Source organism: Lycium barbarum, chromosome 5 (genome assembly GCF_019175385.1).
Source record: "Lycium barbarum isolate Lr01 chromosome 5, ASM1917538v2, whole genome shotgun sequence".
NCBI classification, from domain to species: Eukaryota; Viridiplantae; Streptophyta; class Magnoliopsida; order Solanales; family Solanaceae; genus Lycium; species Lycium barbarum.
The window spans coordinates 81,214,375-81,237,202 of record NC_083341.1 but is presented as its reverse complement, the minus strand read 5'-3'; the positions used below and the strand labels follow the sequence as shown (position 1 = coordinate 81,237,202).

Genomic DNA, 22,828 nt, shown 5'->3' with positions numbered 1-22,828 from the left:
CAATCTTTTTCTATGAAATTTACAAATGATCTTTATGATTCTACAGTTTTCGTGGAAGTTGACATTAGTCATTTAACACCAATCCAATCTTATATCTCTTAATTTTATAAATATTTAATAATAAGTATTCTTATTAATCTATTTCTATTGGCCAATATGAACGTAACTTATGTATATTGTTACATTTTGAAGAGAATATTTTGTTCTTCAGCACGACATCTTGAAATGAAAATTCTTTTTAATAGGAGAATTGAAAAAATCTATTAAAAAAATATCTGATGGGATAACAATACAATGTCCACACTGATGTTCGAGCTTGTGACAATTGTGGCCTATTTGATCATTGACCTCTCCCTTAAAATAAAATAAAAAGCTTAATTGGGACATATAGGTCATGGATTCGAGCCGTAAAAACGGTCATAAATACTTGCATTATGATAGGTTGTCTATATTACATTTTTTAGAGTGCGATCCTTTCCGACCTATAGTCAAAACAAGGCTAACAGAGTATGTCAATTAATTTTCTTATATTTAATGACCTATGTCAAAGTTAAATTTATTTAACGACCTATAGTCAAGGTTCATTTATTAACGACCTATAGTCAGAGTTAAATTTATTAACGACTTATAGTCAAAGTTCACTTTAATAAGCAATTTCCTCTTTTGGATTTGAAAAAAAGAAACACGAAATTAAAAGGACACAGGAAAGATCAAGTCTTTAATCAACAGATAATTTTTCTTTTAACCTTTTCTTGAATATAACGAAATCTTACTGCCAATTGCAAGAGGCAAATTTATGTAACCTTTACCATGAAAATGACACTTCCAATTCATTTATTAACTCCAAGAAAAGAAAAGAAGTTCCAATAATTGAAAAGATCTCCATCAAAAAGTGAGCAAAATACAAACTGTAAATATTGTGGTGGGACCAACCAAACAGAGTTTGATCAGTACTTTTTTTTTTTTTTTTTGTGTTATAAATAGAAAGAAAGAAGCTTTGGAGATTCATAGGACATAGTCATTAACATCCATTTTCAATAATCTTTACATTTTTTGTGTCCTATGAATATCCAGCTCAATCATCAACAACAACATCAAAGTTCTTGTTCTTGCTAAAAGACTTCACCTTTAAGTAAGTATCCTTTATTTTTCTTTATTACCATAAAGAAAAGAAAAAAATACCCTTTATTTCTTGTGCTTTTGCTTTTTCTCTTGTTGGTTCACTAGTTACTTTTCTTTTTCTTTTTTGGGTGTGTATTTTTTATAGGGGTCTAGATAAAATTTGAGTCTGATCTGTACTTAGATCTTAATTTTCAAGAAATATAATATATATTTTGCTTCTTGCAAATTGAGTATGTTTCATTTTATTTTGATTCTTCCCTATTGTTTTAGGTACTTGATTGAGGACTTTATGTTGAATCTTCACATTTTCAATCAATCATCTAAAAGACTGTATATATATACTGTAGTTGGTGATCTAAAGATTTTATCTTGGATCTTCATATTCATTCTTGGAAAGTTTAGGGTTATAATTAAGAAGTTTACTTTAGGGTTTGGGAGTTAGGATATATACTTTACAAAATTTAGATTTTGGGTTTCAAGTTGTTTAACCTTGCATTAGAGTTTAGGGTGTAGGATGGAATAAAAAGTTTCTTTTCTGTACCTGTTCTTATTTGGTTGCAAGAAAGCAAATTTGTCTACTTTCCAAAGGAAAATTTAGCAGAGTGGGCTCTTTAGTTCTTGGATCTCTGCAAATCAAAATTTGAATTAGTTAAATAATTGGCACAAAGCTGAACTGATAGGACAGAATATGGGTGTTTTGATTAATGGAACATTTGTTTAGGTGGCTCCCATTTTGATTTCTAAATTAGACTATACTTTCTTATGTTTTTCACTTGCTCTGTTGTAATGCTTCAATCACCTCTAGATGTTACATTGATGTGTATACTGTGCTAAAAATGGTTAGATAAGAGGAATCTATCTAATCTGCTTCTGTTGAAGGAATACATAGTAATTAACTATGATTAAATGAGCGAAGTTTATATGCAAACTCATGCATCTATTGGTTTGGTGTAAACACCCTGTGCGGCTAAATTTTTACCATATCTTAATCTGTAGACCCACTATTGTGGCCTTCTTCAACATTTCTTTATAAATACCTGATTGCTACTTATTTCTATTTCTATGCAGATACAGTGCATTGAGTTCTTCCAAAGTTTTGCTTGAAGAAAAATTCTTCATATTCCGTACTAGGTAAATTCTTATATCATTCTTTTTTTATAACCGTGGTGTCTGGGCCAGCATGCGCACTCCTCGACTAGTTTCATGAGCACCTGCTACCTCCCACCAAGACAGGTACCGGGTAACGCTGTCCACCTGACAGATGGGACAGTTAAAAATTTTGGATTACTACTAGTCTTTTGATTCTCAGTAGATGTTATCCGGTAATTGACCTGATGTTTATTTTATGTTCGAGTACTTAAGTTATGTCAAAAGTTAATGCATAGTACTAGGAAATGCTTCACAGAAAGACACATGAAGAATAACACAAATAATGGTAAAAATGGCTGCTCTGTTTCTCTTAAAAATGACCAGTGATCACCTTCTATTTGCATTATTTTGCCATCTTGGATGGAACTTTATCGCTTAACTTAAAACAACTACTGCTGCCACTTCGTCTGAGCAATCTGCTTAATCTTTTTCTACTTTAATTCCAAGGGAAACTAAATCATTTGAGGCCCTTTCTAAATGTGTCAAGTTAGAAAAATAGTTATGAAAAGTAACTTATGGCAAAATTTGGAATTATTTTTTCTTTCCTACATGAAGATTGACTTGACTGCTGGTTTTGCTGAAAGAAAATATGGGACTTGAAGTCCCATATATCGTTTCTGATTGTCAAAATTTATTTTCATGTTCCAGGTTCCTATTCATAATGGGACTCTCACCATATACAACTCCAGCAGATGCAGGAGTGTTCTGTGTGATTCTGGTTAATACAGCTATATCCATCTCTATTGTGAAGGGGATGGTTCGATCTATTCTTCATGTCATTGGCATCAACTTTGCATCATGGGAAGAATATTCTATTGAAGGCACGAGCTTGGACCCGTTTGAGTGTCGTGGGACCCCCTCGGGGTCATACATGGAGGAGTTCCGAAGCAGAACCCCTGCTGTTCGTTACGATTCATTGTGCATATCTAATCACCCTGCTGCACAAGAATGCTCGGTATGCCTGGCAGATTTCAACCATGATGCGGAGATAAACCGCCTCTCATGTGGCCATGTTTTTCATAAGCTCTGTCTTGAGAAATGGCTCAAAAGTTGGAACGTCACCTGCCCTCTCTGCAGGGATTACATTATGCCCCAAGAAGGTGAGGAAGATACTTGTCCAATGTGAATTTTAGTAGTTTGTGAGGCTACTCCATCTGATGTATAGCTTAGTTGGGTAAAGGTTTTATAATTCTGTAACTTTTTATACTGTAATACTCTCTGCGTCCTATCATAGTGACGGGTCTCTTTGCTGCGACCAAGAATTCATACATTGTTGTACATGTGTTATGAAATTGAATTGCCACTTCTGATGTTTTCCATCTTCTAGCTTAGCTAGTAACCAATGAGGAAATGTTTTACTGCTTGATTGATATGGTGAAATGTAGCATATTCTTGATAGGTTTTTGCATTGTTCGAAAAAATATCAGGCAAAGGCACAGGTTTTGAGTTTCCTGTGAAATAGATCTTCTTGAATCCCTTCCCATTCGATTTTTGGTTCAAGATTAAGTATCTTTTCCGTGTGCAGCAAAGGAGGGGAAGATAGGGAAAAGAAGAAAAAGACTGAGGTCCAAGGTTATAAATAAAGGTTAAAAGTGAAAGAAGATAACAGGGAAGGAAAGTGGTTCCTTTTATAGTCTTTATTCCTCAAACCAAGTTTCATGTCAGGGTATTTCTACTTCTTGCAGTGGGGTGAAGAGGGAGAAGGGGGTTAGGAGTAGGATGAAAGAAACATGTGCAATCAAGCACAGAATGAACTGATAAATAAACAAATGTACATATAATCTTATTTCATCAATTTTCAACCTTAAGAATCAACTAATACTGTTTTCTAAGTAAACAAAGATCTAGAATTAGAAGAAGGAAAACAAAAGGCAATCAGAACTCAGAAGAAAATTGAGTCCTCGTGGACTCTATACATATATGTGGCATATTATCTTATTGTTCTTGACGTTTTGTCATATTGTGTTGTTCAGCCATCCTTCAAGTGGATTCTGCAGCAGCAACTGATGAATATAAACAAGAAAATTCTGAATGGAAATTTGAGGGGTGAGCTTTGGCCATGAAGTTATTGCCTTGTTACATATTTGTTGATTCATTTTTGGTTCACACGACTTCAATCAAATAATGTAGCTATAGGAGTTATGTGGAGGATATCCTATGCATGAGTAATATCATCTATTACTATGTGGGATCCTGATTCTTGAATTAGACTCTATCCAGTACATTTAGGTGTGGAGATCGATGATCAGGATAGAAGGGTAGTGGTAGGACTAGTATTATTTCCCTTCCCAGTAGGATAAGTATTATTTTCGTCATTCTACTTAGTATTCTCAGTTTTGTCCATTAGTTTCTTGTCCTTAATTTTCTGCTACTATCTATTATTTCGTGTACTTTGAGTATTTTATTTATCTATTCCTTTTTCCAGATAGTTTATCATGGTCTTTGATCTTGCACTATTTCATTTTCATACTGCTTTGAATTACTTGTTCTTATCTGATCTTTTTTGCCATGCTTTCTCTTGAGCTGAAGATCTTTCGGAAACAGTCTCCCTACATTGTAGGGGTAAGGTCTGCTAACACTTTACCCTTTCCAGACTCCACATTGTGGGATTTCACTGGGTACGTTGTTGTTGGTGGTGGTGGTGGTGGTGGTGGTGGTACATTTAGGAGGAAATTTTATGCACAAAAATAAAGGTGGCATTCAGTGAGTGAATGAAATGAGATAATAGTACTGCTGTCCTTTTTATGTTGAAGGACCTGTCTCTCAAATAAAAAGATTGATGTTCCATTATGAAGAGTGCATCCAGGGTAAAATGTTTGACAGACAATTATGCAATGCACTAGTAATCATTGTTGAAAACATAGATATGATAGATCACACAGTTAAAATCTTTTTCAAGAATGAAAACCTCGATCTTTCGGTCCTTGTGGTTGAAAATTAGTCATTATCTTGAAGATTTATATTCCACAAGTGAACCTCTGTCGGGGTCCGAACCAAGCTTTTGATACATTGTGAATAATATTGAATTAGGTCTAATCTCTTCTATTAAAACTTTCAATTGATCGCAATTATTCACATATTAGTGGGGTTGTCTAAAATAGAGCAGACTTCACTCTGGTCTGAAAGTAGCAAACCATAGGGACTTCCAGATAGTTCCACAATATTCTTACAAAAAAATGTATTTCCTCATTTCTTGTCTATTTTTCCATTTTGTCTATTCACTTTGTTGAATCATGTTATTTTGGCTCTAGTATAACGTAACGGTTTCAGGATGCGTCCCATATAAATCCAATAGAATAAAGGGAAAGAGTTTTGGTTCTAATGCAAAAAAAAAAAAAAAAAAAAAACACAAAGAATGCCAACTTCAAGATCATAAAAGAACCATAAAGGGCACTAAATTGACAAAAAGACAAGGGAAAAAGCATCATGAAAAAAACAGAAAGAAATCAGCAGATATTTTTTTAAGAGCTGAAACTAGATCCTCAGGAAAATTATTTTAATACCTGTTGATGTAAGATTTGAGAGTTGATGTTTTTCAAATATACAAGGGGTTTTATTTCTGAAGGGAAATAGGAAAAGGGGCAAGAAGAAGGGAAATTTTAAGCATTGGTTTGGAGACTTTTTTGTGTCACCCTTAAATAATACCAATTTATTCCCCCTCGGGTTCATAAAATTGTTCTAATAGCTTTTCAAAAATAAAAATGACATTTTCTATTTGAGAAACAGATCTTGGTTTCCTTAATTAAAACAAAATGGTTTTTCAAAAACATAAGGTAAACTAAATACAGGTGTTTTATATGAATTGACACAATTTTTATCGAGGAAATGACATAATTGGTCCCTTATAGTTGAGGGTAATTTAAAGTAATCTCTTAAATTTTGGTCCTTTAAGTTTGTCAGATTGAGCACCTTTGATCTCCTTTAAATACTAGAAGTTGCAACAGACACAATTGCACTAGACACAAAAAATAGCAGAAGTTGCACCTTAAAGACCTGATACTCTAGAAATAGACCAAAAATAACAAATTTGGAAAAACTACACCTTCAAATGTGAGGATTAAGCAAACTATATTAGAGATGCTAACTTAGATTAGAAGGGCTAATTTTTACACACCCTTTCTTACCGAGTACCCCCCCCCCCCCCCCCCACCACACACCACCACCACCACCTTTTTTTTTAACTAAAGGATTTGGAGGGTTTCTCTATTTACATTAAAACAAACAGTGTTAGAATTATCCATATCACTAACTATGTATTAAAATAAATGTATAAATTCTTATATACATACATACACACACCCACCCACACACACACACACATATATATATATATATATATATATATATATATATATATATAATGGACCGCGTTCACCTGTCCTGAAAGACATTTTGAATGGTTAGTAATGCCATTTAGATTTATAGATATCTTGCTAACCTACTACCTTCATGTAGTAGGTTAGCATTCTACTCATTTGTGTTTTCCTGAAACGCCCTTAATACTTTATTGCAACTCATTTTGTAGGCCATTTCAGGAAAACACAAAATGGATAGGATGCTAACCTACCAGGTTAGCAAGACCATATATATATATATATATATATCGGCACCAACGTTTCTTCATCTCCTTAACTACTTTTGTTGTGGTCTCCGAACTTCTTTCAGTTTCAGTTGTCTCTCATAAGATATTAAGGTCTTGTATGTGTTACTGACCTATATTGAATTTAATTTAATGTAAATAGGATCAATATATCATTTTCAAAAACTTTTTATAAGTGAAACGCATTTTAAAATAATATTTATGTGATTTTTAGAAAAAAAATGCATTTACTAATTAATAAGGGGTACACACGCAAATTGCGTGCCCAGAGACACACATATATATATATATATATAATCTGAGCCAAAATTCATATAATAAAATGAAACCAAGACATTCTCTAACCTTTCCACAAGTTCACTTTGCCTACGGTGTTTTCTTATATAGAGTTTCTGAATCTCTCTCGTTGAGAACAACGTAGAGCTCTCTGGTTCCAAAAAAATAGTCAGATCTTCCCTTCCATCCCTAATAGATAAAAAGTTATTTTCTTTCTTTGTTTGTTTATTTTTTTTATCCTGCACACTTAGTAAATGGTAGTAATGATTTATATTTGAACTTATTTTCGCATGCTAGAAGGTAAGGTAGCCATGTATAGAAAGTTTGTATTTTTAGTGTCAATTTGTGCATTGTACTGGCGATTGTCATGGGTGCTAAGGCTAGTACTCCACCAGCTGCTTCCCCCACTGAGCCCAAAACTCCTCTCCCTGATAAAGCACCAACCACTGCTCCCACTACCTTTATTGTTACTGCACTAATATCAGCACCAGCTAAAACGCCAGCAAGTTCTCCAAAGCGGGAGTGTTAAGTTTGGAAAGGGTGTTTCCGATGAATCACACGGTTGAGTTGGAGGAGCTGAGAACGAGTTAGGTACGCTTGAATTTTGCAGAGCTTCTCTGGTGGAATCGTCAATTTTACACCAATTATCGGTTCTTCTGATCCCTTTCTCCCCGGGTATCTTTCTTACTACGATTGATTGAAAAGATTAACTAGCTCATTTTGTTCTATTATTATTGTCTTTGTTTTAACTCTTTCTACACAACCAATGTTATTGACCATCGTCTTTCTCTTGTTTTCTATGGTTTGCTGTAATATTAGCATTTATTATGCAATGAGTAAAACTAGGATCTCCACCAAGAGAATACAATGTGCAAATTGATACGGAAGTGATATCTCATGGGTTACATGTAGTTCCTGCAACGATTTTCCTCAAACAAGTGGATTCGGGGTAGAAAATATTTTCCTTCATATTATCATTAATTCTTCAGTTTCTTATATAAATTATGATATAGCTAGCAAATTATTCTTTCAGAATTTCCTAACACTATTATGTACTTGCAGGTTGAGCTGAATTTCCAAGACACTGCCAGCTCATCAACTGCGTCTCTCATCTCTTGTTCAGACCAAATGTGTCCTTCGACTGAGTGCCCTAGTGAGACAAATCAGTGTGTACACCCTGCGTTACTCAGATTTGAGTGGCACAATCGCCTATCATGTGTTTAACAAGAATGTGTTGTTGTAGATGTATACCCCACACACATGTTTAATAATAATATATATATATATATGTGATATTAATATATTTTTACAAATTGATATAGGATGCACGTGTGGCAAACGGAATGCAGTTGATATATACTGTAAATGTTATTTACCAAGAATAATTCTAATTATGGTAGAAAATCAGGGCGAATCCTATTACAGACTTCACTACAAGTCCTTACAACCCGATTTGGAAGTAGCAAACTATAGGTATATACTGTAAATGTTATTGACCAAGAATAATGCACTTGGTATACTTGAACTTACTTTCGTAGGTTAGAAGGTAAGATAGCCATGTATACGAAGTTTGTATTTTTAGTGTCAATTTTGTGCATTGTAGTGGCGAGTGTCATGAGTCAGACACCCGTGGGTGCTAAGGCTAGTACTCCACCAGTTGCTGCCCCCACTAAGTCCAAAACTCCTTTCCCTGCTAAAGCACCAACCACGGCTCTCAATACCCTGTTATTACTGCACCAATATCAGCACCACTAGCTAAAACGTGGGAATGTTGCGTTTGGAAAGGGTGTTTCCAATGAATCACACGGTTGAGTTGGAGGAGCTCATAGCTAGAGATCAAGCTAGGCACACTCGAAATTTTACAGAGTTTCTATGGTGGAATCGTCAATTTTACACTTATCGGTTCCTCTGACCCCTTTCTTCCCGAGTATCTTTCTTACTACAATGGATTGAAAAGATTAACTAGCTCATTTTGTTTTGGTATAATTGTCTTCATTTAACTCTTTCTACACAGCCAATGTTATTGACCATCTTCTTTCTCTGGTTTTATATCCTTTTCTGTAATTTTAGCATTTGTTATACAAAAGTAAAACTGGGACCTCCGTCAAGAGATTACAATGTCAGTGTGCAAATCGATATGGGAAGTGATATCTCGTGGGTTACATGTAGTTCCTGCAACGATTGTCCTCAAACAAGTGGATTTGGGGTAGAACTTCTTTCTCTTCATACTGTTGTTGCTTCTTTAGTTTCTTGTACAAATGATGATATAGCAAATTATTCTTTCAGAATTTCCTAACACTATTATGTACTTGCGGGTTGAGTTGTACTTCTATGACACTGCCATCTCATCAACTGCATCTCTCATCTCTTGTTCAGACCCAATGTGTGCTTCGGCTAAGTGCTCTAGTGAGACAAATCAGCGTTCTTACACCTTGTGTTATGCAAGATTTGAGTGGCACAACCAGCTGTGTTATGCAAGATTTGAGTGGCACAACCAGCTAGCTATTATGTGTTTAGCAGGAAGGTTCTCCTATAGATGTATATCCCACACACATGTTAAACAACAATATATATGTGATTTTAAAATACTTTTACTAATTTACACGGAATGCACGTGTGGCACACGGAATGCACGTGTGGTGCACGAGATGCATGTACTTGGTATATAATGGAAATGTTATTGACCATCGTTTTTCTCTGAAACATAAAGAAGTACGAGTTTATGAACATATTTTAAGTTTTTACTAATCAAGATTTTGATTTAGTAGTAAACCATTCTTCACCTAAACAGCCAGCTGAATCATTTGTAACGAGGCATCATGATTCACTCTACTCGACGAGTAATTTGATGCTTCAACAGTGATCAGGTATGCACAAATACTTCATTCATTTCTTTTTGTAGGGAAAATGAGTAAAGTTGAGTTGCCTCATGCATGCTCTAGTATTTCTGCTTGAAGATATCATTTGACAAATGCTGCTTCTTCTTCTTCTTCTTTTGTGTGGAGAAATCATTTGACGTAATTCTTCAAATGTTTTGTATCCTTAAGTACGTTTTGTTCTCTCACAATTCTATGTCGACAGACCTTATTCTTTTAGTTTATGTTTTCCTATATTTTTCTCTTTTAACCAATGCATGCATTTGTTTTTCAACAGAAGCTAATACCTTGATTTGAAATTAAAAAAAGGTGCAGTATCCGCTCAGCCTGGGGACCTTACCATGATGGATAGAGTAATTGATGGGATTTTTGGGTTTGGTCGACATGGTCTTTCAGTAATCTCTCAACTTTCTTCACGTGGAATTTCTCCGAGAGTGTTTTCACATTGTTTGAAAGGAGAGAGCTATGGTGGAGGTATACTAGTTCTCGATGAGATTTTGAATCTGAGTATGGTCTACAATACCCTTGTTCCATCAAAGTACGTATTATTTTTTAATTACCATATGATAAACTTTTCATTCTAGATTAAGATGTTTAGAACTTAAAAGTTTCATGTGTGCAGTGTACCTTATGTTATAAGATAATCACTGTATTCTTGATAGTTTGCGATACTATTAGAGCATACTAATGTGCCAAAGATGATCCCATGCATGCCATTTGGTTCCAGTCATTTTGCTTTCTACGCCTTTATACCTGCGTTAATGTGGAAGATTGGTCCTTCTTGCTTAGAATTGTTAATAAGTTGTGCATTAGGTTTGACATGTTGCAGCACATGTAGATATTTATTGCCACATTTTTCTGCTCTTGAGGGGCAGCAACAGTAAAGTTGAGCCCGCGTGATCGTTTCATTAATTTGACTTTAACTTTACATAAGACAAAACATGGGGGCTAACCGAGCACTGGCTCATTAGCAGAGTATTCTACAAACACCTACAGACGAATGTAAATGTTTTATTCATTTATCGTTATAGGTAGATAACAATAACAATGATAAAGTAACTAAGTATATGCGCGTAAGATGACCAAGACACCACAGTTATTTATTTAAAAAAAAGTGACAGGCATATAAAAGACGGATTAGACATTTCTAAGTACATCAGGCCTAGCTAGAATCAAGGATAAGGATTGTCTATAGTTTTGCTTTTGGGAAGGTTGAGTTGCAGAAATTGCAACACTTACACCAAGCCATTAAAAAATGAGAAGAGTTGCTGCTAACAGAGTATCTTTGTGTCTCCCCACCAAAATAGCAGTAAGATAACAATGTTCTAATATTGTCAATATGAATCCTGGAGATCAAACAGAGCATTGAATGCCATAGGTTGTCATGAGCTGTTTGGATGTCCAACATCTTAACTAATCCAGCAATTTCTTTATCAAACACACATTTTGTACAAACATTCAATTCATGATAATGTCCTATCTGTATTGAATAATGGAAAAGGCAAACCTAAGATAAATAAAGAAAAAATATAAATCACAGAATCTCTTGGGCACAAGCAAGATTTCCTAATTTTCAACTAGTGCTTTAAAAGCTGTATCATATGAATTTACTCCCACATGCTCACCACTGTAATAAATCCAGCAAACCTGGATATGTCAGCATCCGGCTTGTGCCAAGCACCAATAACAACAGTCCAAGTACACCCCTTTTTAATGTCAAAACTAAACTTTACAAATTAAGAATTGGAAGCAAAAAGGCAAGTAAATGTATGAAAATCCCCTAAACCCCTCATTGTCCTAAAAGAGTCCTAACCTACCAAAATAACATATATAGGAAAGAAATGTGAAAAAATGACCGAAACGAAAAGAGTAAACACGGAAAACTATCGAAGGGCTAACAAAAAGTAATGGAAAACCGATTTGCTTATACCTGCCTCAAACTAAAGACTGTCACTATTCGTTACAGGAGGATTTACCCTTTTGAATCCTCAATCCCAAGCAAGAAAAGAGATACCTCATCTTTTTTTCTTTTTCTATTTTTTTTCAGGGAGGGAGCATTTCTAATAGATTTACAGTCAACCTGCACAATGATTGTCTTTTCGGCACTTGCTGGATACTTCCTCCATCTCCAAACTAATTGTAACCCCAAAATTGTAATCAAGAATATCATTTCTTCTTTCTGGTTTACAAATGGCAGGATCAGCTGTCCTTAGTAGCTACTCGGCCAGTTAATTTGTGAATGTTGAGCTTGCTGATACACAGTGGCTGTTGGTCCAACCATATCAATTGGACCAGCCATTGTCTGCGCCTGTTGCATAAGCGGGTGAATGGTCTGTGCTGTCACTGGTTGTGGTGGATGATAAAGACCAGCAATGTTTCCATGGCCAGCTTGTGTGGGAGTAAAAGCCATTTGACCCTGGGGTAGGTTATAATAAGAACTTGCTTGCAAGCTGGATAAATCTCGACCTGGAGTAATCCACACACCTGAGCCCTCACTCTGCAACAACAAAATTGTTCACATCTTCAAAACATAAATAAAGAACGCTTCCCCTTCCCCCCCCCCCCCCCCCCCAAAAAAAAAAAAGAGAGAGAGAGAGAGATGATAAACACAGCCAAGAGAGATCTATGGGCTGAGGCCCTACATAGCGAGTCTATTTTAGAATAATCATCTATAAATTTGGATATCTTTATAAGATAGTGGACATAGTATATCAAGGTTACACGTTAAATTATTTGGCCGATACAAAACTCAAAGCAACCAGTATACAAAATAGTTTACCACATAAGTCAGAAGAATAAATCATAGTACAAGCTCACTCATGATTAGCTTTACAAAATGAAAGAGAATATGTCAGTTTCAAAAGAGGAGAAGCCTTTCCAGACAGACTAGAGGAACATGCCAGTTCAATTTCACACTGTACCAGCCCAATAAGGCAATTACCATCAGGTTGTCTTACTCAAAAGCAAAGGTGTCTTAAAGGAAAATTACTTGACACCCTCACAAGAACAAGGGATTCCATAAACTTACTCGAAAGGACTGCCATGCAACACAATTTCTAGTTTGCCACAACGTTGAAAAAAGCAAAGGAAAATTGAAAATGTTGGCAAGTATACACAACCCTACAAGGGGGTAGTAACCCAGACAATATACGTATACAGCTTAATAATCATATAATTATCACTTAGAAATTTAGAACTAGTTTCATCAGTTTTAGGCCCTTATAATTCGGCTCAAAGAATTACAAGTTCTGATGTAATGGATAATTTTTACATGGTTTTCTTTTCACTTTATTGGCAAATGCCAAGGTTAGAATGATGAAAATATCTTCTCACTAGGGGTAAATCAATAAGGACCCTATTATTCCTTTCTCTTTCTCCATCGTTTTTGGGATAGCACCCCCTTGCTGCTGTTCTTAGGGGGTGATCTTTCATCATTACACAATCTCCTTTGTTCACCGTTCAAAGAGATTAGAGATGATGTGACTAATGTCAACTGTCAAGTAACTGTTTTTTAATAAAGCATAATGTCAAGTAAATGTTTCAATTGTAAAAAAGATAATATCAATATAGGTTTGAACTGAACACAAGACCAACCTGTTGTTGACCACTCACGTGAACATTATTTTCCCTCAACGAAGAAGCAGAAAGATCCTCATTAGAAGCAGGGTTTCCAGGTCCTGTAGATGCACTAGGGTTATAGTTGGATGTAGAGGATCCATATGGCCCATACGACCCAGGCACTCCAATGTGAGTAGAGTTTCCTACATTAGCTCCTGGCCTATATTGTGAAAGTGAGTATCTGCCAGCAGCGGCTGGTGGAGGCGGATATACACTACCAGCCTGAGGTTGCTGGGGAAATGCACCATTGCTTAAGAATTGATGGATGGCTGTTGGTGGAACATAATACGGAGAAAAGTAGTGAGCATATGGGATATAATTTGGAGGATAATGGGGCACATGCATCCCTGTAGCTTGTCGAAATACAGGGAGAGGTTGCTGAGTTACAGCTGCTGAACTCTGCATAAGCCCAGCAGTTTGAGTTGCAAGTGATGTTGGAGCCGCTGTGTTTCCTCCCTGCAAATCATTTTAAAGACATATCAACAAGGAGTACCTTACTGTTGATATTAGCTGAACTTGGCAAGTAGAAAATCAAACAACTAACCCAAAAGTTAAACTATTGTTCTGTGAAATTTTTTAACAAGTACATGTTGTGAGTCTGAAGGCACGAAATCCACCAGAAGAACTAAAATAAAGTTTAACCCGTCATAAACACAGGCATGAATCTTGAATAGATTTACTCTATATTTGGTGACTCACTGCAACACCATGGGAGAACTCAATACCATTTAGCATCAATCTTCTTGTGAACAGAAAATTGGTAAAATGTCAATATTTAACAGCAAAACTAGGCATCTGAATACACTTACAGAACTTATAAAACATTCGCTCAAATATGACTGAAGTTCTAAGAATGCAATTCCAAAAGGTTCCGATAGTGTTCACTACACTACACAAATAATGTATACTGTGTTAAAAGAATTTTGTAATACTCTAGAGATATCTATTTCTTATAACAATTTCTTGAAGTATAGTAATCATATAAGTTCACGTAAACAGCTCCGTGTTCCCATTTCATCAAGCTAAAGAATCAACCAACTAGAGACATTGAACTGAACCCTGCTGAACCGCAACCATGATAATAATAATTATGACTTGCGTCAATACATGGGGTAAAGAGAGCTTTTAACTGGGTTCTTAGCAGAAACGCAAACCTTCCATCTAGGCTAGACACATCATTAATAAACAAAACTAATCAATGCACAAGTTAGGAAAACAGAGCAGAGGAACTCATTACTGTACAAGGGAACACAAGACACACTTCTGTTGATGCGATGAAGGGCAAGGGAAGCATTGGGAGAAGGTGTCGAGTACATAACACCCCCCCCCCCCTTATGTTTTCCAGCAAAGAGTAATGCAAACAACAGAACATATTACTTGATAGAGTACTTTCAAACCTCTTGAGCAGATTGAGAAGTTTGAGGAGGCACAACTGCACCATTGCTGTTGTACTTGGTAGAAACTCCCGCTGAATGAAAAGGTGAAATGCGGCCATCACCATCAGGACTGGAGCGGTAGAACTGGGCATAGTAGTTTGTTGGGTCAATTGGTTGCTGAACCTAGAGGAACAAATGATTCGTTTTAAACATTCTTGATTATGAGAACTAAATTTTCATGAATCAGTTGTGTATCAATTCCACATGGTCTCAAATCTCTCGGAATATGTTAAATCATCCGAACAAATGATATTTACTATTTACTGTCAGATATTTCCTACATTCAACATTAATATAGACCCCAGAACAACTCAACAAAGTGTGAGATTTTAGGACCTTGCCCCTCACAAATGAGGTGAAACCAACGCTGACAACACATATTACAATCTACAACAAGGTGTTCATCTAACTATGGATATTTACTTACGAAACTTGCAAGTTTCTATACCAAACGCTTCAGAACCAATATAATCACAGAATATGGAAAAAGAACCATCAGAGAATGAAGGCTTACGACAAAGTTTGGAAGACAAGAAACATCACGAGACTGTGACTCAGAGTTTTCAAAAGGCGCAAGCTGACTGCCTAACGTTGGTGGCACAAAACCAAAACTATAGTTCGGGGATGTATGAACAACTGAATACTGATGGCCTCCTTGCAGATTCTCTTGGTTAGATTCACTGTACTCAGGAACAGAGGATGAGACATCTTCTGGCTTTGCAGACAAATTTTCCTGCCCACCTGAAGGCGGAGATTGATCAGAACATTCTGCACGCTCTGCAGTTGTTGATGGATTTTGATCCCTGCATTCACCCACAAGGAAGAAAATGTTAACATGTAAATGTGCTACAAATGAAGTATATATCTAATCATGGATCAGTTAAGTGTGATATAAAAGATTCCATCAAGATCTAAACTACAAGGCTAAAGGCAACAAGTTCATATGCACAGAAAATATTCGGAACAGGGGAGGCGCTTAAAAGCTAAAAGAATAAAGACATTTTGAATAAGATATTTTAGGTCTCAATCTTCAAGAAGATTTTTCTGAAAAATAGAATTACTGGCTTCGGTCCAAGAAATTTATTCTTAAAACTCTTGAAAAGAAAATCAATTCGCATTTGTTTAAGATTTTGAAGTTTTTTGGAAAAAAAATCAATTCGCATCCAGTAACCAAAAAAGATTATTCATCAGCTTTTGGCTTCCAAAACCAGACCAATTTGGTTTAATTTTTTTAAATCAAACAACTCTTGGTTTTAGTTTTTGGAATGTTTCCTTACCCCTTGCCAAACCACACACAGCTGCCAGCTGTCTGGACAAGTGAAGACTGAGCTTTCAGTAACTAAATTTTTTCAATCTTCAAAATATTGGAAAAATATATTACTTGAATATCTAGTATAATATTACTGCAAAACTGGACTTCCAGACAAACCATTCCCTCATACCCCCTATAATGAATAAAGTATCTTTCATAAGGTCAATTATAGATCTCAAACTGGAGAAGCCCCTTCTACATACGTTGGCATCCATCAACAAATTATATGCATTTCTTATTTACAGTGTCATATAAAACAGCAAAAAAAGGACATTCCAAATAATCCCATGTTAATTAAAGTTCTAACAGGTGAAATATGCTGATACTACTCATCCTAGTCCTTCATTCCCAGACTAAAAGTAGAGCAACCCAATAGCTTTCATAAGTCACAAGCCAACTGAGGGAAGAGAAGTGAGATGACAGACCTCAAAAGTTCAGCTGTCGTTTCTTCAATACCCTCAGAAGTTCCAGAGAGTGATGGAGTCTTTTCACTCTCAGCAGCATTGTTAGCACTCACGGCTAAATCCAGGCTAGCTTCAAAACTTCCAAAACAGAAACCAAGTTTTTCAGCCTCAGGCACATGAAGGTGGTTAGGGATAATGACATTCTGAATATCTGAAATGTGTGATTTTTCTAACTTCTGCTGCAGTTCCAAAGTCCCTTCCTTTGTTCCAACATCGACAGCCGGAGGCTGCGGTTTAGTATCGACTTCAGCAGAAACTGTAGAAATATCAGATGAACCAGCAGCAGATATAGCAGAATTATTGTTCGTAGGCTTTGGCTTCCATTCCTTACCAGGACCAGCTGTAGTGAAATGCGAAGGACAAGTTTTTAGCTTCAGCACGACATCATGTTTTATTATTCAAGTAAGAAACCTTAATTCCAGAGTTCAGCTTTTTGTTCTCTTTCCATTTAACAGCTAAAATCAAATTTAACAGACAGCAAGAGTATCATTACACTCTGAAGCCACAAAAAATGTAACTATTGAGTCATCTGGAAATTAGAGAGTAAACAACATCTTGAAATAATTCCATGACTTCACAAGCGACAACACCATTCTATTTTGGAAAATTAAAGATTAATGGTGGATGGCCCTAACTAGGACTATAGGCACAAGGAGGAGAATACAAGCCGGAAAATGCAGATAATCAGAAGAAGAAAATTGAAACTGCAGATGAGAATAGGAAATGACCTTTAATCTCTTCACATGGACAAACAAAACTACCAACTGGAAAAAAAAAAAAATCACGCGGCTCTAGAAAAAATCAATCCAAAAAGGTTTAAAACTTCTTACGAAATACATAAAGAAAAGGTAGAAAAATCATTGAACACGTCATTAGAGGGGGAAATTGAGTACTTCAATCGTCAAGTAAGCACCATTAGTACATTTGCAGTAGCAATATCAATTAAAAGAATCTTCCGTGGAGGGGGAGGGGGGAAAGAAACAATTTACTATACCTTTTTGTGGCCCAACCACTGGTGATCGGTTGTTGTAATTAGAAGTAGGCCTACTAAGAGAAGGAACACCCTGAGCCGAAGAAGCACTTAGTGAGGACTCCGGAAGCTGATTCTTTGCAGGTCCCTGAAATTTGCTTGACATGTTTACTTGCACAGATGAACTTCTAGAGTCAGAAACCGCTGTCCAAACATAGGCAGAAACAAATACATGAGCTTCATTAACTGGATGAGAAATTATTCTGTCTTCCTTAAACCTCCAAACAATGACAAAAAATAAATGATGATGCAACAGTATCAAGACTGTTGAAAAATAAGGACAAATGTCCAGACAAGTCTTCATAGGCTTACCAGTGACTGTCTTGCTCCCGTTAGAGTTGGTAGGAACATGTTCAAATGGAGCACGCTGGCCACTGACTTCTCTTCGAATTGTGCCAACTGCACCAGGGGGTCGTAAATCATGAGATGGCAAAAGAACAGGATCAGACGCTGAAAAAGCTCCTGACGAAGGTGGTGAAGACAAGGATGTTGAAGAGTTGCTGAAGTTTGGCATCTTGTGTCCAAACATATCCCTGGTTCCCACAGACACTCTAGGGCTTCTGTTCACATCATGACTTGGAGATTGCAGAGGTTTCTCCGACTTAATAGAGCCAGCACCTGCAGTGGCTTCAGATTGCTTAATCCCTCTTCTTGATAATGCACGGGCATCATGTAGAACATTGTTACTCCCAAAAGCTACAACACCAGGCCCATTGGCTTTGGCACTTGATGAGCTGAAACGGTTAGGAAAAAATATAAGACTACAAAAATATTTGAGACCAAACCATGTATGGAAAACAATAAACCACATTTTGTAATCTGAAGAGGTATAACACTGGCGCTTCAAGGAGCATGCATATGCCGTAATGCACATAGACAGAGCAAAATCCAAAAACATCATTAACACCTTGAAGTATTCTTCCCCTCAACAGTAGGCATGGAAGATGGGTTGACACTCTTCCCAGAAACATGACTGACTCCATTTTCCTTAGCAGCTCCAGAGTTCCTTCCACCACCAGCATCTGATCAAACACACACACATCAATTATGAGTGGATAGGGAAAAGGGGCCCCATAAGACTCAATCTGAAAAGTATTGTGAAAATTATCCCAAGGTAAAGGAAAAGTTTACATGTTACCAGTTTCAGAAAAAGGTAAAGGAAAAGGTTTCAATAAGTTATGTTAATTGTTCAAAGCCTACTTGTGGAAAACATTAAAAAAATTGAAGTATGAATTAGTTATAACTTTGGAGCAACTTGTAATGTGCTTAAATATATCAGGCTAAATGTGTAAAAGTGAGACAGACTGTTGATTAGAAGCGGCATCACGTCACAATAACGTAAAGTAGTAGTATTAATTTGGATGCTTAGAGATGACAGCCTTCTGTCATCTGGCAAAAAGGGCAAATGAAATAAAAAACGAAAGTAGGTCAAGCAATTAAAAAGAACACTAAAATCAAGATATCAGAAAAATTACAAATATGAAATCACCAGGTTCAGCAGCAGCATAAGAGATCAGAAGTCAGAGAAGATAATAACAAAATGGATGTTTACCAAGCGAAACATGGCGAGAAGTGAAGTTTCCCCGACTCCCCTTGTTCCCCCTCCCCTGCATAGCTGGTTTCCACTTTGGTTCAGCAGACTCCTTGTTCAAATTCTGCAAAAAGGTAATTCAAGTTATAACAATATAGAAACAGCACGTGAAAGGCCAAGAAAGTATATTGGGTCCTTAAGAGAGAACATGTGAAGCAATTAAAGCAAAATGCTGATACCAAAATTGAACTTTAGCATGGAATTCTACGGGAAAAGAAAATCATTTGACATTCATGGAGCCCACAAGAGCAAAAAAAAAAAAAAAAAAAAAGAACCAATTCAACCAGGGTGCTCATTCCTATTTGCACATTCCCTCTTTTACTGCATTAGTCAGGTCGATTAAACCAAATAGACATTCTATGCACCATAAAAGTACATGATTTTCTTCAGCAAACCAGCCAGATAAGTTGTAACTTAGATGACAGTGGTTAAATAGAGAAGGCATTAACACATGCCGAACAGCATTATCTTACAAGAGGTCTGCTTGAGATGGTACATTACATTCTTTCTAGTGCCGGGCAATAAATTGCTCCACCACCCTACGTTCAATGTTGATTCCATGAATCTGCATCAGCTAATATAATCACTTGTCAATATGTGCGTGCACTACATTAAGCTCTTTGGGTACCTAGAATCAGCTGAGGCCTTACTTTGCAAATCCCCCACCCAGAAAAACATTAATAAGTTAATGAAAATTAACAAATTAACCTGCATGTCTATGCCAGTTCATAAGAAATTTATAGGAAAATCATGTCAGCATTATTCATGCACTATGGGTCTTTGTAGAGAGCAATGTGAGCATGCAAATCAGTAACTAACCATACCTCTCTTTTTCTGTCGCGTTTCCTTTTTACTTCATGGAATGTATCTGTAAATAACCCCTCAAATAGATGAGTAAAGAGGAAACAAATTTTTTATTGGCATAGCGAGGAAGTGCAACAATGAGAAGAGCCTGGCTGGGGCAGTATGCATATGCTGTGGTTTTAAATAGAAATAACCTCAGATAATATCAAAATAGATAATAAGAGAACACATAAACAACACCCATCTATACATCTTTTACACGCAAGCATGTAAATTGTCGATATGGTTGGTTCAGATTTCTTTTAAAGAAGGCCTCCGAACCAACTATCATAAATATAACAAAGAAAACAACAAGGAAGAACCGACAGCCATATTAATTGCTTGTTAAAATTAAATACGAAACACATCGACAACTCCGCCGTGCACCAAACAGAGGATGAGAAGTTTGACTAAACCATCTCGATAAGAAAAGATAACTGCAAACTGTTATCTTGAACAAAAAATGAAATATATATCATCAAACCTCGGCCTCAATCTCAAACTAGTTAGCATTAAATACAAAGTACATCGACAACTCCGCCCTGCACCAAATAGAGATGAAAAGCTTGACTAAACCTTCTTGATAACAAATGATAACTGCAATGTCATCTTGAACAAAAAATTAAATGTATATCACCAATCAACTGGAGCTCAATCACAAACTAGTTAAGACCGGCCTTTTTTCCAGATAAGTTGTTTGTACTTCGTACTGGCTATATGAATTCTTTCTGGCCAGTCTGTCGCAGTGTCAATTCATTCCAATACTAAAAAGTTCATGTTTTAAGGCAAATTCAGGGTTCTCTAAAACTAGAGATTCTGTCAAAACAAAGGGTATTCTCCGAAAGCTTCACCGAGCACCAAAACAAATTAAAGACATTGTTTTTAACACATATATATATGCTCAAACTAATTCTAACAGCCCTGATAAAGTCCACCATTGAAACCCAAATAGAACTGACCAAATTCATTCAAATATTTTTAAAAATCAATTTGTAAGGCAAATTCAGGGTCCTTTAAAACTAGAGGTTCTGTCAATATAACTGCAGAAAAAGAAATTCTTCTGGGAGGACCAAAACACATTAAAGACACTGTTTTTTACACACATATATATGTCCAAGGATATTTTTTAACAGCCCTGATAAGAAAAAAATCAAGAAACAAAAAAATCTCACCAAAACTCAGTCTATAGAGTAATCAAGAACAGAAAAAAGATCCCAAATAAAAGCAAAGATCAAAAACTCATATCATACACTATAAACAAAGTTAAATATATATATATATATATATATATATATATATAGATATGAAAAAAGGAGTTTTTGGGCAGTCTCATTAGGATCCATACAACATTCTATAAGCACTAAAATAAATTAAAGACTTTCTTTTTACACATAATTTTAACAGCCCTGATAAGACTCAGTATAAGACTCATACAAAAAAATACTCATATAAAAAAGACAACAAAAGGAAGGAAAAAAAAAAAGGAATACATGAAATAATCAAAATTTCAAGAGGAGAGTAAAAATGAGTGTTTTGGGGCAAAAAAAAAGGCAGACCTTGCAAAAGGAGTTTTTGGGTAGTTTCATTGGGATCCATACAACATTCTTTGAGCATTGCATATATCTCATCATCACTGTGATTTCCAGTGATCTCTTTTATGTCCAAGATCGTTTTCCTGACACCCCCAGGGATTGAAACCCTAGTGTTAGTGTTGCTGCCACTACTCATCTTCAACACCACCAACAACAACAACCCCACACAAACAAATATTCCTAGTATATATATATATATATATATATATATATATACCACCTCTGTATCTATATATGTATGTTGTATGTATATGTTTAGAGAGAGAAGGAGAGAAAGAGTTGTATTTGGTGGTGAAAGAAAGAGGGGAATACAACACAAGACTTAGGACAAGGGTTTTGAATATTGCAACACTCTATTATTTTTCTACTTTGTATTTTTTGTTTTGTACCTTGTATATATAACAACAAACAGAGAGGGAGAACTTACCACTCTTCTTTTCTCTGTCTTTGGTTTTTTACTTACCACTCTTCTTTTCTCTGTCTTTGGTTTTTTGCTTAATAGCACTTTTGATCCCTCAATTATTGATATATTCTGATTTTAATCCTTGTTATTTCTATTTTTTTTTTTTTTTGGTAAATAATTTTATTATAAACATGCTATGGGACACTGTCCCAGCAGTCAGTTCCAGCTAAAAGACCACAGAAACACATCAAATACATGTTAACATTAAACCTGTAATTAATTGAATTGTATGCTTTTGATTTCTTTACTTGTGAATATTCACAAATTTATAATAAGTATTAACTGTTTCACCATTTAATTACTTATGTGTTATGTAAATTTATATTATTGCTTCAAATTTGACTGTAGTATTGTTCTATAAACTTAACATATTTTCTGCATGAAAGGATCAAAAATACATATTTTAAGTAATTGAAGGTTTAATAAGCTTTGGTCATACATCATAAGGACCAAAAG

General features: G+C 35.8%; 3 protein-coding genes across 10 annotated transcripts; 2 read left to right on the top strand and 1 right to left on the bottom strand.

The window, feature by feature from the left end:
• The first annotated feature begins 964 nt into the window (after window positions 1–964).
• LOC132641012 (probable E3 ubiquitin-protein ligase XERICO) lies at window positions 965–4,695 on the top strand. Of its 5 annotated transcripts, none has more exons than XM_060357859.1 (4): window positions 965–1,132; window positions 2,191–2,355; window positions 2,920–3,371; window positions 4,245–4,695. In XM_060357859.1, exons 3-4 carry the CDS (start codon window positions 2,933–2,935, stop codon window positions 4,319–4,321), a joined length of 516 nt encoding a protein of 171 aa, XP_060213842.1. In that variant the 5' UTR covers window positions 965–1,132; window positions 2,191–2,355; window positions 2,920–2,932; the 3' UTR covers window positions 4,322–4,695. The 5 variants fall into 5 exon arrangements, with proteins under 5 accessions (XP_060213842.1, XP_060213841.1, XP_060213844.1 ...); XM_060357858.1 differs by having other exon boundaries at window positions 970–1,132; window positions 2,191–2,253; XM_060357861.1 differs by lacking the exon at window positions 965–1,132 and adding an exon at window positions 1,177–1,352.
• A 2,819-nt stretch (window positions 4,696–7,514) lies between these two features.
• Window positions 7,515–10,907, top strand: LOC132639527 (aspartic proteinase 36-like). Its single transcript, XM_060355969.1, has 7 exons — window positions 7,515–7,653; window positions 7,994–8,055; window positions 8,210–8,313; window positions 9,218–9,353; window positions 9,418–9,685; window positions 10,333–10,561; window positions 10,853–10,907. The coding sequence occupies exons 1-7, from the start codon at window positions 7,515–7,517 to the stop codon at window positions 10,905–10,907; spliced, it is 993 nt and encodes a 330-aa protein (XP_060211952.1).
• Window positions 10,908–11,585: 678 nt separating this feature from the next.
• On the bottom strand, window positions 11,586–22,286 carry LOC132641010 (GBF-interacting protein 1-like). Of its 4 annotated transcripts, XM_060357856.1 has the most exons (12): window positions 21,874–22,013; window positions 20,802–20,859; window positions 20,299–20,342; window positions 19,436–19,538; window positions 18,791–18,905; window positions 18,196–18,617; window positions 17,848–18,027; window positions 16,815–17,193; window positions 15,592–15,880; window positions 15,039–15,200; window positions 13,618–14,097; window positions 11,586–12,520 (listed from the first exon to the last, which is right to left on the bottom strand). In XM_060357856.1, exons 4-12 carry the CDS (start codon window positions 19,494–19,496, stop codon window positions 12,233–12,235), a joined length of 2,376 nt encoding a protein of 791 aa, XP_060213839.1. In that variant the 5' UTR covers window positions 19,497–19,538; window positions 20,299–20,342; window positions 20,802–20,859; window positions 21,874–22,013; the 3' UTR covers window positions 11,586–12,232. The 4 variants fall into 4 exon arrangements, with proteins under 4 accessions (XP_060213839.1, XP_060213837.1, XP_060213836.1 ...); XM_060357854.1 differs by lacking the exon at window positions 20,802–20,859 and having other exon boundaries at window positions 13,636–14,097; window positions 21,874–22,286; XM_060357853.1 differs by lacking the exon at window positions 20,802–20,859 and having other exon boundaries at window positions 21,874–22,284.
• Window positions 22,287–22,828: the final 542 nt, after the last annotated feature.

What these genes read in the sequence shown, in the direction of transcription:
- LOC132641012 (XM_060357857.1), top strand. Translation starts at nt 2,861, where the DNA reads ATGGGACTTGAAGTCCCATATATCGTTTCTGATTGTCAAAATTTATTT. An exon ending in TTACATTATGCCCCAAGAAG is followed by an intron (nt 3,372 to 4,244) that starts GTGAGGAAGATA and finishes TGTGTTGTTCAG; the next exon opens with CCATCCTTCAAGTGGATTCT.
- LOC132639527 (XM_060355969.1), top strand. Translation starts at nt 7,515, where the DNA reads ATGGGTGCTAAGGCTAGTACTCCACCAGCTGCTTCCCCCACTGAGCCC. An exon ending in TGCCCTAGTGAGACAAATCA is followed by an intron (nt 8,314 to 9,217) that starts GTGTGTACACCC and finishes CTGTAATTTTAG; the next exon opens with CATTTGTTATACAAAAGTAA. An exon ending in AATACCCTTGTTCCATCAAA is followed by an intron (nt 10,562 to 10,852) that starts GTACGTATTATT and finishes GACATGTTGCAG; the next exon opens with CACATGTAGATATTTATTGC.
- LOC132641010 (XM_060357853.1), bottom strand. Translation starts at nt 22,045, where the DNA reads ATGAGTAGTGGCAGCAACACTAACACTAGGGTTTCAATCCCTGGGGGT. An exon ending in GAGGGGAAGAATACTTCAAG is followed by an intron (nt 18,618 to 18,790) that starts GTGTTAATGATG and finishes TAACCGTTTCAG; the next exon opens with CTCATCAAGTGCCAAAGCCA. An exon ending in ACGACAGCTGAACTTTTGAG is followed by an intron (nt 15,881 to 16,814) that starts GTCTGTCATCTC and finishes GGGTGAATGCAG; the next exon opens with GGATCAAAATCCATCAACAA.